This window comes from Phalacrocorax carbo, chromosome 18, assembly GCF_963921805.1.
Source record: "Phalacrocorax carbo chromosome 18, bPhaCar2.1, whole genome shotgun sequence".
NCBI lineage: Eukaryota > Metazoa > Chordata > Aves > Suliformes > Phalacrocoracidae > Phalacrocorax > Phalacrocorax carbo.
The window spans coordinates 2,890,305-2,906,175 of record NC_087530.1 but is presented as its reverse complement, the minus strand read 5'-3'; the positions used below and the strand labels follow the sequence as shown (position 1 = coordinate 2,906,175).

Here is a 15,871-nt window from a genome sequence, read left to right as displayed (position 1 = left end):
TATTGAATGTTTTACTTATCTGGAGAAGCTTCCATGCCAAACTGCTCTGCAAATGAGAGTACCTTCAACACATAGAAGCATCACTTCATAACCAAAATGTCACCAGGTAGGGTTAAGGCCTTCCTGAGTGTTTTTAACATCATAAATTCAGTTGATTTATTTATAAAAAGTAAAGAGTTAAGTTGCCCACAGCAGTTTCAACCTACAGAATACGAACCCTAAGTCTCATTTCCATCGCAGGGGCTGGGGGTCGTTTGTTTGAGGCACGTTGCAGTGTTTCAGTACACTGTTCAAGTAAGTTTTTCCATTTCAGACATGGACTGGAAGAAATTAATTTATTAAATCTTCAGGACTGTTTAATTTAATAATCTATTACCCCAACCACATGTTGAATGAAAAATGTCACTCGGCCTGTTGGGATAAATGCCTAGACACTAGCCTGGGTATAAAGAGCAAGATTTTGTCGTCTGCATGTCTAAGGGAACTAAAAAAGCACAATGGGGTCAGGAGTACCTGGCTTCAGTATGGCTCCTGGCAGGATCAAAAATAGCTTTAGGAGTTGTCTTCCCTCGTTCCTACACTATAGTACTTCAGCAAAGTTGGAAACTGAACATTTAAAATAGTCACTATGAAGGAACTGGGGCTGCAGTAACAGCTTTGTCCTAAACACCTGGATGCTATTGTGTTAGGTTAGATTTTTTTTTCTTTAATTTTGGTTGGAAATTAAAGCTGTAACAGAATTATTTGACAAACCATTTTATTTTTCCTTTTATTTTTTTTTTTTATGAAGGAAGAGTTATGTTTTAATAAGACATCAGATTTTAATGCTTCCAAGTGTTATTCTGGCAAAAGACGGTACTTTCTGTGTTTGTTTTCACAGTCAACCCCCTTCACTTCATCTGACTTCAAATGTCCTTGTGGTATTCTGCATTATTCTCCCACCCAAGCTTATAATCATACTTTGAACATTACTATATTATAAGAACGTGGCTATGAAATACAAGCAAAGCCCATTTTCCAAGATGAACTATTAATGAATATCAAGTTCGGAGAAGAGTTACTAAACAGCTGAGGATTTTTTTTTTAAATGAGATTCGGTCTATATTTTTAACTTTAAAATTCTCCAAGTAAATCAACAGCCACTGATGATGAGATCTTCGGCAAAATCTTCCATTGTATTTAAAAAATCCTGACAAAATGTACATGCCGTATTTGAAGGCCACCACTCAATCCAAGTGCTGGAGTCCAAAGGGTACTGGAATCTGAGAAGACAAAAGAAAATGGTCATTTGCTGCCAAGATTGGGGGAGAAAAATGTCAAACAGGAAAAAAAAAAATCACAATATGAAATTGCTTTGTGTTCATAATCCTGTTTTAAATGTGCACACCTGAAAACACTTTGTGTAACTATTGGCCGAACTAATACTTAAAAAATTAAATCAATTATATGTTACATCAGAATTATCACATACAAACGCTTGCCACTTCACAGCACGCTTTACCATTAAATCACTGCATATTCTGATAGTAAGTCACTTACTTGAAATTGTAACCAACGCTTATCTTTAAGGCTTCTTTTCCCATGATCAGATACTGCTCTCCTGGACTCAGTTCAACATCTGTACAGGTCTTCTTTTTAACAAAGGTTATTTCATTATTTTTTTGAGCAAAAGCCTGCCCTGAAGTAGAATGTCAAGAATTAGAAAATTTCAGAGAATTCCCAGTCACTCATATGTCAGACAGAAAACACCAAAATGTTCTACAGTACAGCACAGCCAAGGGATCTACTTGCCACTAGTCATAGAACAGGAAAAATTGATGATATAAAACAAGTTTCTTGTAAAAGATTTTTAAAATTAAACCTGAACAGTAAATAAGCTTCATGCACATTAAATAATTTTATAGTATAGTAATTATAACGGTGTATTGGGTGCTTGAACTCAGAGAAAAATGAGCGCGTATCAGCTTCAGTTCCGCAGGACCTACAAGCAGCTTCCTCTGCCAAAGGTAAGACAGCGAGTGCCCAAGAACATTCTGAAGTCCTTTCTCCCAGAAGCGGAAACATGCCCAAACTACGAAATTCTGGGAGAAGTCAAGCCGTGGCATATCCTTGCATACCACCCCACCTCCATCGCTGTATATACAGTAAGGGAGGGCATTGGGTGGAATGAACGAGACATTTAAACAACGGCTCACAACTGTATGAATTGATTGTGGAATATGTTCACCTTGTTTTGACACATAAAAGACATTCAACTGATTACAGTTTAGGCTTGTTAATGACAGCTGTAATACAGAAAAGCTATTTAAAAACAACAAAGACTGCCCTTCTCAGGGCACAAAAGAATTCTTCTCAAAGGCTGTATTTGGGACTACGGTTTGCTACACTCATCAAATGACTAGGTTTGACTGCTGATTTTTGTCAGCTGCTTCAGTGGTCTCAAGCAGGCAGCTTTTACTCTAAATAAATTGTTAAATGGATTAAGAACAGAACACTCACCTCTTTTATAGACATCCAGAAGAACTGCAGAATACTTTACAAAATAACCTTCTTCACTGCGAGATAAGATGTTCACTTTATAAACTGCAGAACAAGACAAAACAACCTTTTTGTCATTCCTTGTTCCTGCAGTGCATACGAAATGCCTCACAGATGCTCAGAGGGAGAATGTAACGTCCCTTTACAATGCTGATTTTTGGGGAAATGATGACTATAGGTACACACTGTATGACTAAGGAACATTAGCAAGCTCTACCTGTACTCTAATCTGACGGAAGGTCTACCCATGCTCTCACCTGACGCCCCACAATTCCCTTTGACCCCAAAGCCACATGATCACGTTAGAGCAGTACCAAGCAAAAGAAATGCAGTGGTTATTAGCAAAATTCATCAGATCAGGCTCACTGATGCACTAACCCTGGTTACGTGACTTTTATTCAGCAGAGGGTGTGGGCAGCACTTACTTGTCTCTGCTCCAATGTGTCACCTTCCTTTACTGTATGCCACTGTCAAGCCTACTGAATTTTAATCACTAAAGATCTAATTGAAACAAAATGTTTTGCAGCAGTAGTAAACAAGTAAACATTTCAGTCAGAGCACGTGAAGGAGGTAATGACAATTCAAATATTACCGTATGCAATATCATCCTGGCACGCAGCTTCTCTCCTGGTATCAGCACTTATTGACAGATTTAGTCTCTCTTGTAGTTTACTACACTCAGCTACAACGAGAGACAAAAAAGCCAGTGTTAAGACAATGTCATCACATGTCCTCATGAATCTCCACCTGTTGGGGATAATTTACTGTAACTGAGAAACACCGGAATGATGGGATTACGTGCTGGAACAATGAATATCTAAAGGACAAAATAACACCCTCAATCACCTGAACTTAATCCAGTCAGACATCCATGATCATAACGCACACGCTTTTTTTTGAAAAATTTTAAATGTAAAATTTGGAGAGGACAAGAGGTGTGCTCTTACGAGGATTTTTCTCCCTGTCTTTAGTGTGGTTTTGTCCAAAGCGCTACACTGCATTTTCCCACCAAGTGAAACGGGAAAACATCTTTAAAAAAGTTTACCTTCCATGCATTTGCATTCATCTCCTTCACACAATCTCACAAGCTTTTCAATTCCATAGGGGTTATAAAATATAGTGCACCTTTTATCTAGAAGATTCAAAAAGCAATAATAAATACATATAGAAGATTGAAGTCCAAGAAGTCAGCACTGAAACTTTGTGGGTCAAAAGTTATCTGAGCTTAAAATAACACGGATTAACAAGCTGTTGAAGAAGGAAAAGGTAGTCTTTAAGGAAGAATAAAGAGTTAAAAGACAAACATGAATTTGAAGACATGGGACACATACCTGGTGCATGATATTCATATACAGTAAATGTGGCAGGATTTAGCATTCCAACCTGGAAAAGCTCACTTATTCGGAATCCAACACAGAGAAAATTATTAGCTGGCACCTATTTGGAAGACACATGAGTTAAAGAGCTCTAAAGGAAACAGAATTATTCCAAAGGGTTAAATTACTGCTTACAGTTATGAAAAGGGTAACATACAGAGTCTATCTGCAGAATAACATGTCCATCTCTTATCTCATAATCTTCAATCAACTGATCAACTCCACTTGCGAGCTGTAGGGGAGAAAACCAGAAAAAAACTTTTATACAAGTTAAACATTTCCGGATGACCTCAAAAGTTTTGTAATCAGCAGGTTTAGCACAATTCTGAGACGTAAAAAAAAATAAAAAGTTTTAGGGTTGCCTCTTCATAATGCTCATACTCTCACTTGTTTTTTTTTGTTTTCTTTTAAGGAAATTATCCTCTTACTCAATACATTAAGATAATGAAGAACTAAACAGCTAATTATCCTTAAGAGAATACTTGAGTCCACGTATAGTATCCTATTTAAATCTTATAACTCTGATTGCCTTTAACTAAAACTCGCATGCTTGTCGATAGGAGCTGGATGAACACGAGCACTAGAGTTAAGAATCAGTTCACAGACTTTAGCCAACTAACAGTGAGGTGCGTACGCTAACAGTGTTCCCTTTACAGTTAGCAGACACAGCACCTCCAGACATTGATTCACACTACCCTAATGCGGATGAGAACCACTCTCTATCCGCTCTTGTCTTTCCGCTAACAAGAGGGAGCCTAGATGTCAAACTTTAACTACATGTCTAGCTTCTGACTCTATGAAAAATCCATAATCTAGACTTAGGTAGATTATTCTCATCAGTATTAGAAGTGTTTAGAAGCAATGAGGATACAATGCTATAAATCTGCACTACTATTCTAACAGAAAAAGATGAAGAACAGTAAATGTTATAGTTGTGCCAAAAAAAACTTCAGTAAAAGAAAAAAGTTCTCTAAGACTCACAGTGGATAAGTCTTCTGTATTTGCTTCCAATCCGCTAACCAAACCTATGTCCATCACAGCATGAGCAGACCCTGACTGTGGCTCTCTTGCTCTGGGCCTGTACCTAAAATAGATTGAAAATATATTAAACAAACATAACTGAAATTAAAAAGAAATCTTCAAATGTGTATCCAGAAAAACCTAAGGAAAATTCAACCAACATTTAGGCCACAGTAAATCCATAACAAAGCAAAATAGTCCAGATGAATCATTTCAGATTTAGGCCAATAAAATGCATAAAAAAGCTTTTCTTAATACTTATGTTCCAGCAGAACCCATATATAAATTAAAGAAAAACTCCCTCCCAAAGAGATCATGACCTTTGGCTCTAATTCTGTTTATGCACATACATAAAAGTGCAGAAACAGGAAGAAAAGGCGATCAGAAGACCAGGTGCAATTATTAACAAACAAAACCATTTTAATCTCTGTAAAAAAAAGAAATTTAATATAAATATGTCAATTAATGCAATATTAAAACAATAACTAAGAAAAACCAAAAGACTAGAAAGCCTTATTAATGTTCTTAGATTCATTTCTTAATGCATACATCGATGCACAGTGCAGTTGCCTTGCACTGCTCCAATTCCTTAACACGTCAGATGGGAATTCCACCTCCGTGAGGAGTGTTGAATGTTAGGAAATCCAGGGCATTTAGAACCAGCATTTAGTTAAATGAAACCTTTAAATGCAAAACATTGGCTCAATCACCAGGGAAATAAAAACACCAACCACCAACCAAAAACCCCATCAGCTGTACTTACTTTGCACAAGCCTCTAAGCGCCCAAGTGGCTCACCGTCTTCTCTTCTGTAACCTTTTCATAACGAGTCAAGTCAAACAAGTAATTTTATAACTCTACAGAAGCAGCAATGCATAATTCTCATAAAGCATTTTCATAATTGAAAGATAATATTTAAATTGTTTTGGTGGCTATTTTTATAGGAACTCACTGTCTAGCCACAAAAGAGTAACATTGTACCTCTTTTATAATTCAGGTGAAATGACAGCTTTAATGCTTAATGTACTTTATTGTGTACTTACGTTATTAAAACTACTTCATGGCAAAAACGAGAATGTGGTTATGTACCCTGTTGTAACCGGACTATAACTCTCAGCACCTTGTAGAACTCACTGGAACCACCCCACCCTGCACCGTATTCATTTCTTCTGCTGGAAGTTTGTATTCCTCACTCCCTCAACTGCAAAAACTCTTCCATAAATAAGTAAAAATACACCTAACAGAAATAAATTAAAAATTAATTCTATTCACAAAAAACCAATAGTTTCATGAAGGGCTAAAAAAGGCTTCTAGCAATTTCTTTTCCAGTTTTGCATTTAGAAAGTGACAGAATTTGTTACAGTTTCATTCTTAATAAGAAACACTTTGTTAAACAAAGTTTTTTTTTCCCTCCCTCCCCCTCCTTGCACTGACCTGAGCAGTAATATTTAAAACCATATTAACCCTTTACCATCATCTCTCTTTGGAACAATCTTCAAATCAAAGTTACATGACTCTTCCGAAGTACCGATTGTATTATATACTGTCCTCACCTACACAAGTACAAACAAATTAGACAAAACAGAAGCAGTAAACAATCCTCAACATTGGCATAAAAATGAAAACTCATAATATGGAGAATATGACACCAGTAAAAACAAGTCTGTACAGCATGATTAGTTTTGATGAACACAAAGCAGAGTCAATAAATGATCAGCACAGAAAGAAACGGGGAATTCTTCAGCAAAACCACGCCATTCTTGCTGGTCATGTTTACAAGACTAAAAATATTATCAAACTCCTGAGATTTTATGAATATCAATAGCAGTACACAAGAATATGCACATTTCAGATGTTGTTGAGTTTGATGCTAGAAAAGGCTATAAAAGATTAGAAGAAAATCTATCATGGCAACAGCTTAATATTTAGGCACACAAAAATGATTCCTTTAAACATTGCAAGAAAACAGTTCCTCAGTGACATTGCTTAATAAACTAAGAGTAAGCACCAGAATAGCAGAGAATTGAGAAATTGCTCAAAACTGATCACTAAGGTGGTTCTTCCCTGTTTGGCTGTCTAGGCAGAGACAGTAACAACTGGTGAGCGTTAAAACTGAGTCGATCATCTATTTAGATTTATGGAACAGAAAGCCTCTGATGAAAAGGAAGAAACTTCACAACTTCTCTCTCATTAGCCATAAGCCACACAATGGCTTGTATTTAATCTGAAATACAGCCATGATGATATCCTCACTTCAGTGTAAAGGTAAGGGCAACAAATGGCATAGTTTATGAGAAATTTCAGTTTCTTTTTCAATGTTGATGTTAATAAACCAGAGATTCCATTTAAAACAATTGGTTGCATGCTTACATTTACTGTAGCTATGCCAGTGCTGCTTCCAGTGCTAACATATATGTCATCATCGAAAGGTACCTAAAGGATTGACATTAAACAAAAGGTACAAATTAATAACAAAGACAGCGCGATTAGCAACAATTCAGGTCAGATGATCTGCTTGTCTTTTCTGCGTTTTAAATACATATTAAGGCTTGACGCTACAAACAGATTCTACATAAAAAACTTCAAAGGAACAAGCAGAGATACTAAATTTAAGTTAATATTCAAATGCATTAAATTTACCAGATAATCAAAGTCCTTAAAACAGTTGCTATACCAAATTTCTACTAGTTTATTAAAAGAAAAAGCTACTTTAGTAGTAATTTCAATGTTCAAATAATTGCTTAACAAATGGCTAAGAATCCTGCTTTCCCTTTTCAAAAGATACTGTGCACTCACTGTCATAGTTCTTCCCACGAAGTTATCTTCTGTCAGTTTAAACAGATCAACGTCTCCATGGTTTTTGTATGCTACCTTAACATTCATGTCCAAATGAAGCCGTTTGACAAGAAGGGAATATTCAGTCAAGGCCTCAAGGGCATTAATTGTGTCCTGCCAGAAATCAATTATAAAAAATTGATTTCAGAAATTAAAAAGAAGTGAAAATGTATTACAAAGCAATTTATTTTCTGCCACTTAAGCATGATTACAGATAATGGTAACCGTCACTAGCTAAACAGCTTAGCAGTGTCTCAGCAGGACACTTAACATGGTGGTAACATATGTAATGCTCTACTCATAGACATATTTGTGCAATTTAAAGAGGTGCATGCAAGTACTAAACAGGAAGCAAGAAAACAGCAATAAACACAGCACTCAGTTTCTTCATAGATTTTTAATCATTTACAGAATCACAGAATCACAGGGGGGTTGCATGAATTGGAATATTCTGTATAGTATGACTAGTTGATGCTATATTAGAAATCTTGCAACTTACACTTGACTTTTAGTCTATTCATGCACACTAACACAGTTCTTGCAATGAAAAAATGCATACCTTGCTACACTGCATTCCATTTTTGTGCAAAACAAGAACATCATGTCATGAAATGAAATATTCTGTTTTATAAAAACTTGGGCAAACAGTTTGCCTCCTATGATCCTTTTCATTCAGCAGATCTGAAGTCAGTGGAATCAGCTTGCAAATTTCTGTTTATATTAGACTTCATGAAAAGAAGTCGTACTTCCCAGAAACAAAGACTATCACAGCAACAGAGTCGTTTGACAGTAATCCCATACATTGGACATGGAACTTGTCAATGTGGTCATCTGGTGACATTACCCTCTTAAGATGTCTCAGATTTTGGTACTCAAAGAATGAGAACAAAATATTTAAAAGCTCACCTGAGTTGAATGAAATCCTCCACCATGTCTTTGTTCTTCAGACAACCATTTGATGATTGGATTAGCATAGTTTTTGTCCCCTCTTAGCAAGGTAGTAAGCAAGGCGTATGCTGTAGTTTCCACCGTTTGTGCAGTAACGGAGCTGGGAGTGTGCTGGTCGGCTGTTTTGAAAGTATCTTTCCAAAAACGATAAAGAGGAGGGTCACCTACAAAGGATAAAAGGAAGGTTTCAGATTGAAACGTAGAACAGCTCTCTCCAGACTACACAAGGTGAACTATTTCCTACTCAGGTCAAGGAGAAAAAGAAGAACTCACTCTGTTAAATGCACAGGAGATGAAGATATACTTCCCTTACACTGCTAAGTCTGATGTTTATACTATAAACTGATGACAGACAGACCCAAAGAAAAGCACCTGATGCATATCCAAATATTGCTGGTCCCGAACAATGATAGAGTGGCAAAACAAACAAAATACAGATTTTATTTATTTTTTTTCTAAAGCCACTTTCAACAGACAGAATAAAGCTTTTCTATTCCAGTAGAAATCGTTACTTGGCAGATAACAGTCTGAGTCCCTTGCCTGTGAAAAAACACGCTAAAAGGAACAGCATTCACAGGAGACGACAAATTCCCTCATCAACCAGTGAGAAATTAAGAAGAAAACTCAATGCAACAAAAGTGAGGGCAGTGGCAGATATTGTGAAAAATTCCGCTCTGAGCTAAGGAAGAGCGGACACATCATAAGGATGAGGAGGCAGACAAACGTAATCCACTACAGACACCTGCACAAACACAAAGCCTACAGATAGAACAAGCGTGGCCCAATGGGGAACAGCAGATGCCTAGCTGACTTGCGTACTGCTAATGAAATGGCACTGTTGAAAGCTGAAAGCAGGATTCAGTCTAGCAAATACACTAGGCCACACACCACTAAACGTTCCCTTATGCCAAAGCAAGCATCACTGAAATTCACTCCGAGTAGTGCCATCACATTAGAGAATTTAAAAGTACTGAGAGACTGACTACAGTATACACTCTGAGGGGATATAATAATACCTATGACAGATGCTTCCTTCTTCAGTGCAGAGAACGCTGATCGTGCAGAGTGATGGTTCAAGTCCACGAGAGCTAAAGCATACGAAGTTATTGCCATAGTGAAGGGGCTTTGAGCAGACCCCACATTTTTCATCAAATAATCTCCTGCTTTATTTTTAGCGTCATGGATTTTCTGAAAGGATGAACAGGCTACAGCTTACATCTATTAGGCTTATTTTTACAGAAACACATCTACCCAGACAATATAGGTGTATATATAGTATCTTCTACAATATATCTTATAATAAAGTGATCCAGAATTTCATTATTATTCTTCTACTGATTTTGAAAGACAAAGACTAACAAAGCAAATACATCTTAGTGTCTGAAACTGAAAAAAAGCCTCTTGATTTATTTGAACAAATGTTAAAGAAAATGGAAGAAAGTAGAATCCTAGAACATGACTGCTGGCAGAATAAAAACATTATTTACCTGAGTAGAACACATTTTAATTGACTTTTCAATTCCAATAACAGAAAATGCTGTGAGATACAAAGATTTTTCTTCAGCTTCTCTAGGTAATGTACCCTACAAAATAAAATATGTAAATATACATATATTATGTGTATATATGTAAATATAAACATCATCATATATTTATAACAATATAGATACTATATATAAATATAAATGATAAACGTAGATATAAATATTTATATATGTATATATTATAAACCTATAAAGTATTTATATAAAAATAAATAATAGAAACAACAGTTAATTTAAATAAATAGAACTTTTTTACAGTTTAGGTAAGGAAGCAAATAGAAATTCCTGTACGAAATATCAGTTTGGTTTAACCTGAAAATAGGTTGACTCTTTTGAAGGTACTAGCTGATCTGTAAAAATGAGACAAAATTATATAGTTATTGGCAAGCCAGGACTATTATACTGTAAAACCAACCTACCTAATTTTTTTCTAATAGTAAGAAGTGGTAAGCAGCTACTTGTAGTGGGAAAACAGACAGGTTTGCACGATTGTGCTGTTCTTTAAAAGCAAATTTAGCAAAATTGTCCTAAATAGGTGTTCTGGTGATATGCAGCCTAAAATATCTTGCATTCCTAACACACATTATCTCCTGGTGGCTTCAGCTTTTACTGTACATGCACAGAAAACATTTGGTTTTCATACCTGTAGTTTCACTGGTTGGTAATTTGAAAATTCACTGAATGACCCATCTGGCATTTGACAGTTATCAATCAACCAGAGAAGTGAATTACAAACAGAAATTTGATCAAGATTTATATATTGATTAACTTGTCCGAGAATCCTTAAAGCAAAAGCTGTCAACCTGCCAAGGAAATCAAACAGATCATATTTGTTGCAGATATGACCACACAGCTAGAGGGTAGGCATAAATTAGCACTATTTATGATGTAGGTATGCTACCCATTCACACAGAGGAGTATTGTTTTAAGACTTGATTGCAGATTAATTTTGATTTTAACTTAACAAATGGGTAATGATTACTCAGTTTTAAACTAAGATCAAGTTCCATGTTTCAGGATATGATCTCATTACATCCCGGAAAGATTACTTTTTCTTATGCACAGAACTTAAGATGCTTTTGACTTGTCTTATTCTATAAGCCAACTGCATTTGCCATTGAGAAAGGCAAGACAGCGACTATACATTTTGCCTAACTTGCAATGGCAAATTCTATTTTCCATGAACAGTACTACCCTTCCTGATTGATAGCCTTTAAATATCATATTTGTGTGAACAAAAGCTATGACTTCTTTGCCCTTGCTCACGTCCCTGTATGTAGCTTTCCTTCTTCAAAGCTGGGGCGCAACCTTTGCCTGAGCTTATGATTCTGTAGGGAACCAAGGTCTGCACAGTCCTGCTATAAAATTCCAGGTCCGAAGAAGAGGTTTCAGAACTGAGCAAAATCCTACAAACTCTCTCAGCTGTGTCTGCTCCTAACCATTAGCCCAGCTTGGTTGTAATGATGTGAACTATGGACACAAATAAAAGATTTAGCAAGCGAAAACAAGGGATCAAGGTATTATTCAAAGTTGTAAGTACCGTTTCAATCTGCCATCAAGCTCACCTCTCACGTTTACTAGAAAGTATCACCCTTTAAAAGTTAGTTATAATATGAAAGCAAAGGAGTGAATCAAGCCTTGTCCATCCATTGTAATCAAAAGACCTTTTTAACTCACCACGTGCTAGCTAGTCCATTCTTCCACATGCTATATGAGAAGTCAGGATTTCTGAATGACAAGATGCTTACAATTCCTAAGGAATAGATCAGGCAGAAAATCAGTTATGAAAAGAGATCTACATTAAAATTGCATTTGCTCTATCTGATGTATTATCTTTCCAATGCAACAAAGTTTATGCACCTCTACAACTCTGAAGCAAGAGAAGCAGCTATATTTTTCTACCTTCTTTCATCTTCCTCCTCATCTGAGTTCTTGAAGTTAAGATTTCAGGACCCAGTAACTGCCAGTTATTTGACTCTTCCAAGTAGCGAAACACATAAAATACTGGGGCAATACTCATCAGCTCTGCCTCTGCACTGCCCTTGGGCAGATTGGTGAGAGCATCAACACCACTAGGACTGAGGACTGTGGCAATCACTTCACCCATAAGATGTCCTGTGAAAAGAAGAAAATTGCTTATAAAGCAATCATTCTATATGACTTATTTAAAATTCTACACAAAAAGTGATCTGCAAAGCCTTTTCTCAAAAGCAAGAGAACCTGGGAATAAATTCAGATTTAAACAAAGGAATAAAAAATAGGAGAAAAAGAACACGTGTACTAAAAGTTTAAATTCAATTTACCTTTTACACTGACACTTCTATCAATTTTTGTTTTAGGGACCAGATTTAGTGGGATTTTATATCGAAATTCTTGTCGTCTCTTCATTGAACCTATAATTGAAAATGTACGTATTTATATATCATACTGCACAATCCAAATCAGGAGATGATTCAGATATAATAGCCAGATTTAAAGGTCACAACTCTCTGAGAATCAGCAACAAAAATATCTATGATAACACGAAAACTGGAACTATTCCCAAACACACAAGCAAACAGTATCAGCCTTTGAAAAAGAACGGATGCAAACACTTTAACCTTTCACTTGCCTTTTCTGTTAGGAAAAAAAGTCTGATCTGGACCTAAACTTTGTGGTTTCAGATTCGATTCTGGTTAATGAGAACATATTCTGTTTTCATTAAGAAAGCACCTGCTAACTGGTTTTCAAGCACACTGAGAAAAACTTAGTATTATATCACAAGAAAAGGTACATATAAATGTTCCTTTAAGAAATTAATCCAAGTTTGGTGGTTTGTTTTTTTTTTTTTTGAAAGACTAGCTATTTTAAGATGCATTGGCTAGTGAACGGACAGGAAATCCTTGGAAGGAACAAAGGAAGAATACTTCAGGAAGGAGAAATGGCAATTCTTTCACATTACAGAAAACTTGATCATCATGAATCAAGAAAATTAAAAAATAAACCAAGTAAAGACATACATGATCAATTCTCTTACCATAAACCCCCTGTGGATCCAAAGTGAAACCTGCATGAAGCTCTTTCTTAATGCCTTCTGGCTGAAATCATTTAGAGGAAAGAATAGAAAATGAAGACACTTTTCCTTAATCAAATATATTAGCTGAAACAACAGTTTAAAGCCATAGTATTTTTGCCTTCTACATCCTTCTCTGTAGTTGTTTTACTTCACTGTTCTACATCTATTATACATATATTTAAGCTAGTATTCTGTATTCTATCTCCCCAAAGTCTTGAGAAAAGTTAACAAAAAAGAACAACTTAAGAAAGTATGAAATTACAAAAAAAAGTCTTTCAGTGAAGCACACTTAAGCAGTCCAACCCAAATAACTTAGAATACAGTATTCTCCTTGCTTACTAAGTTATAATCTATGTAGTTATACAGATAAACTTTCTGACAATTCTTATAATCAAGGTTTAAAAATGCGCATACTCAAATCCTCAGTCATGCATTTTTCCGCTGCATAAACCTCAGTGAATTCAATGGTATCATGCGATATTTTGCATTCTGATAATATTAAAATAAATCAATATTTGTATATTAATTTAATATATTTTTATTTCTTGTGACTTAATCTGAAATCCAAAACCACTGCAAACAGCTTGGGTTTTTTTCTTACCATTACACGTAAAGTTTTAACTACGGTTTCACTGTTCCTGGCTGTCAGCAACGTAAAGTTGATAGTGTGAAGACCTAATTCCAAAGGAAGTATTCTGAATGTAACTGGTGATGAAGAACCGCCACCTAGGTTCTTAAAATTACAACGGTGTATCCCAGATCCAGTAGTTGCAGAACCTCCAAAGGAACAGATTCCATTTCCAGCTGCTAGTTTAACACAGAACTGAAATGTTGAAGGGTTTTAAATGTTTCAATTACATGACAGGCACAACACCAGAGAACTACTAAAGCCCCTGAAATACTATAATGAGCATTCTGTTACTGTAATACCACTTTTCTGTTTACAACGAGCAAGTGTTACTAACTTTGGAATTACAAGTATTTGCACTAGAGACACACTAACAAATGCTCATTAGCAGCACCAGGGAACCGCTATACTAGGCTTTGTACACATGCCTTTGCGTACTATACTCTAAATTTTTCCAATAACAGTTTTGTACTTCTGTTTGATCATATCGCCTTAAAAACAGTCCTTTTATATTAAATCCTTAAACAACGTAATCTCTGAGCTCTGGAGTTCAATTCAAACAGTCTCATCACTTTTTGACACTGTGTCCAAACAACTGGAATTGATTAACTTTCAGGAGGAAAGTTGCTAGGCAAGAGTATGACAACATTGTAATCAGTGGAGTGGCTGGAAGTGAAACACAATGATTAGATTTAATTGTTACATAGTTAGGTAGAACATACATAACACTAGCTGGAGGACTGGAAAAATCTGATCCAAGGATGTGTTTATACTGGAGATTTGCAGGGGAAATGCTTTTTTTGTTTATTATGTTAATCTTTCCGTAGAACTCACCAAGACCACAAATTACCTTAATTGGAGAAGCTTTATGGTTATAAACCGATCCTTTTAACTCAATCTGTTCTCCTCGCACCACAGAATATGGAACATAAATGCTCAGGAAGATATCTTTTACAACTTGCAGTTCCAACGGAGCAGCAACACATATGCCTAAGAAAATTAAAAACGTGAAGGCAGCATATCTTATCCACCCTTCTGATAAACAAGTTTCAAAACGTCTTTGCATACTTGCCAGCTTTACTCATGACTTATCAGTTTTTCAATATGTACTTTGAAATTGTCCAAGTTTTTTTAAAAGTAACCAGGATCTTGCTGCCTCTTCTGAGCTGCCGTCTCCTACTCTTCACACATACTTGCTGACATATCAGTCCTTTGGGCTTCTCCTTCTTCCCAAAGTGAGAAACAAATTTTCTGTTTGGATTACCATAACTATTGGAAAATTTGTTTCTTCCTCTCCTCAAGTCCCTGAGCTATTGATAGCAGGACGCTGTAAAGCTGTGCCAGGGAAGAGTCACTCACTATTTGTTCTTATACTCTTCTTAGTCATTTATTAGAGGCCACTGCCAAACACAAGATAGGCTAGACAGACCTTTGTGTTCCCAGCCACCTACATTTATAAAAAGAAACAAAGTAATTTCCTTTCCTTAAAATATATATTTTGATGTGTTTATCAACCAGAAAATAAACATTTCCGAACATATGTGTCAAGTGCAATGGGAGGTTCTGCAAAATCTAAACGGAAAAGCTCCCTAGCTCTTTAGCTACGATCTAATTAGGCTGTGGTACCTACCTTTATCGGAAATGCCAACACCTTGTATTTCCCAAGTAGTCAGCGAATCAGGCAAGGTGACAGACAGAGTCTTAGACCTGTGTTTGGAAGTGTTAGTACATTTATACATTATCAATAGCCATCCATTAGCACCAGCAGCTAATCAACACAGAGACAGTACATGCCCAGAGCAACTCCTGTATCCAAGAGAGACTTAGGTAAGACAAGGTACAATAGCGTATTTAGAAAACAGGACTTCTCGGTTTTTGTTTGAATAAACTTGGTTTTAGCCAGCTTTACAGAAGCTGGTGTTTAACAA

General features: G+C 36.1%; 1 protein-coding gene across 2 annotated transcripts in view; it reads right to left on the bottom strand.

The window, feature by feature from the left end:
* Positions 1 to 316: 316 nt before the first annotated feature.
* C5 (complement C5) overlaps positions 317 to 15,871 on the bottom strand; it is a 29,263-nt gene continuing 13,708 nt past the window's right edge. Inside the window, exons 19-41 of one of the 2 annotated variants that reach the window (XM_009500942.2) lie at positions 15,574 to 15,650; positions 14,794 to 14,933; positions 13,917 to 14,138; positions 13,277 to 13,337; positions 12,564 to 12,653; positions 12,163 to 12,375; positions 11,938 to 12,013; positions 10,904 to 11,063; positions 10,204 to 10,299; positions 9,733 to 9,904; positions 8,675 to 8,880; positions 7,730 to 7,882; positions 7,304 to 7,366; positions 6,405 to 6,486; positions 5,698 to 5,749; positions 4,896 to 4,998; positions 4,072 to 4,146; positions 3,870 to 3,975; positions 3,584 to 3,670; positions 3,131 to 3,220; positions 2,500 to 2,583; positions 1,540 to 1,678; positions 317 to 1,262 (exon numbers count right to left, since the gene is read on the bottom strand). In XM_009500942.2, the coding sequence (XP_009499237.2) occupies positions 1,133 to 1,262; positions 1,540 to 1,678; positions 2,500 to 2,583; positions 3,131 to 3,220; positions 3,584 to 3,670; positions 3,870 to 3,975; positions 4,072 to 4,146; positions 4,896 to 4,998; positions 5,698 to 5,749; positions 6,405 to 6,486; positions 7,304 to 7,366; positions 7,730 to 7,882; positions 8,675 to 8,880; positions 9,733 to 9,904; positions 10,204 to 10,299; positions 10,904 to 11,063; positions 11,938 to 12,013; positions 12,163 to 12,375; positions 12,564 to 12,653; positions 13,277 to 13,337; positions 13,917 to 14,138; positions 14,794 to 14,933; positions 15,574 to 15,650 (2,677 nt within the window). In that variant the 3' untranslated portion in view covers positions 317 to 1,132. Of the gene's footprint in view, positions 1,263 to 1,539; positions 1,679 to 2,499; positions 2,584 to 3,130; positions 3,221 to 3,583; positions 3,671 to 3,869; positions 3,976 to 4,071; positions 4,147 to 4,895; positions 4,999 to 5,697; positions 5,750 to 6,404; positions 6,487 to 7,303; positions 7,367 to 7,729; positions 7,883 to 8,674; positions 8,881 to 9,732; positions 9,905 to 10,203; positions 10,300 to 10,903; positions 11,064 to 11,937; positions 12,014 to 12,120; positions 12,376 to 12,563; positions 12,654 to 13,276; positions 13,338 to 13,916; positions 14,139 to 14,793; positions 14,934 to 15,573; positions 15,651 to 15,871 lie in introns of those variants that run through there. The other variant, XM_064469170.1, reaches the window with a different exon arrangement.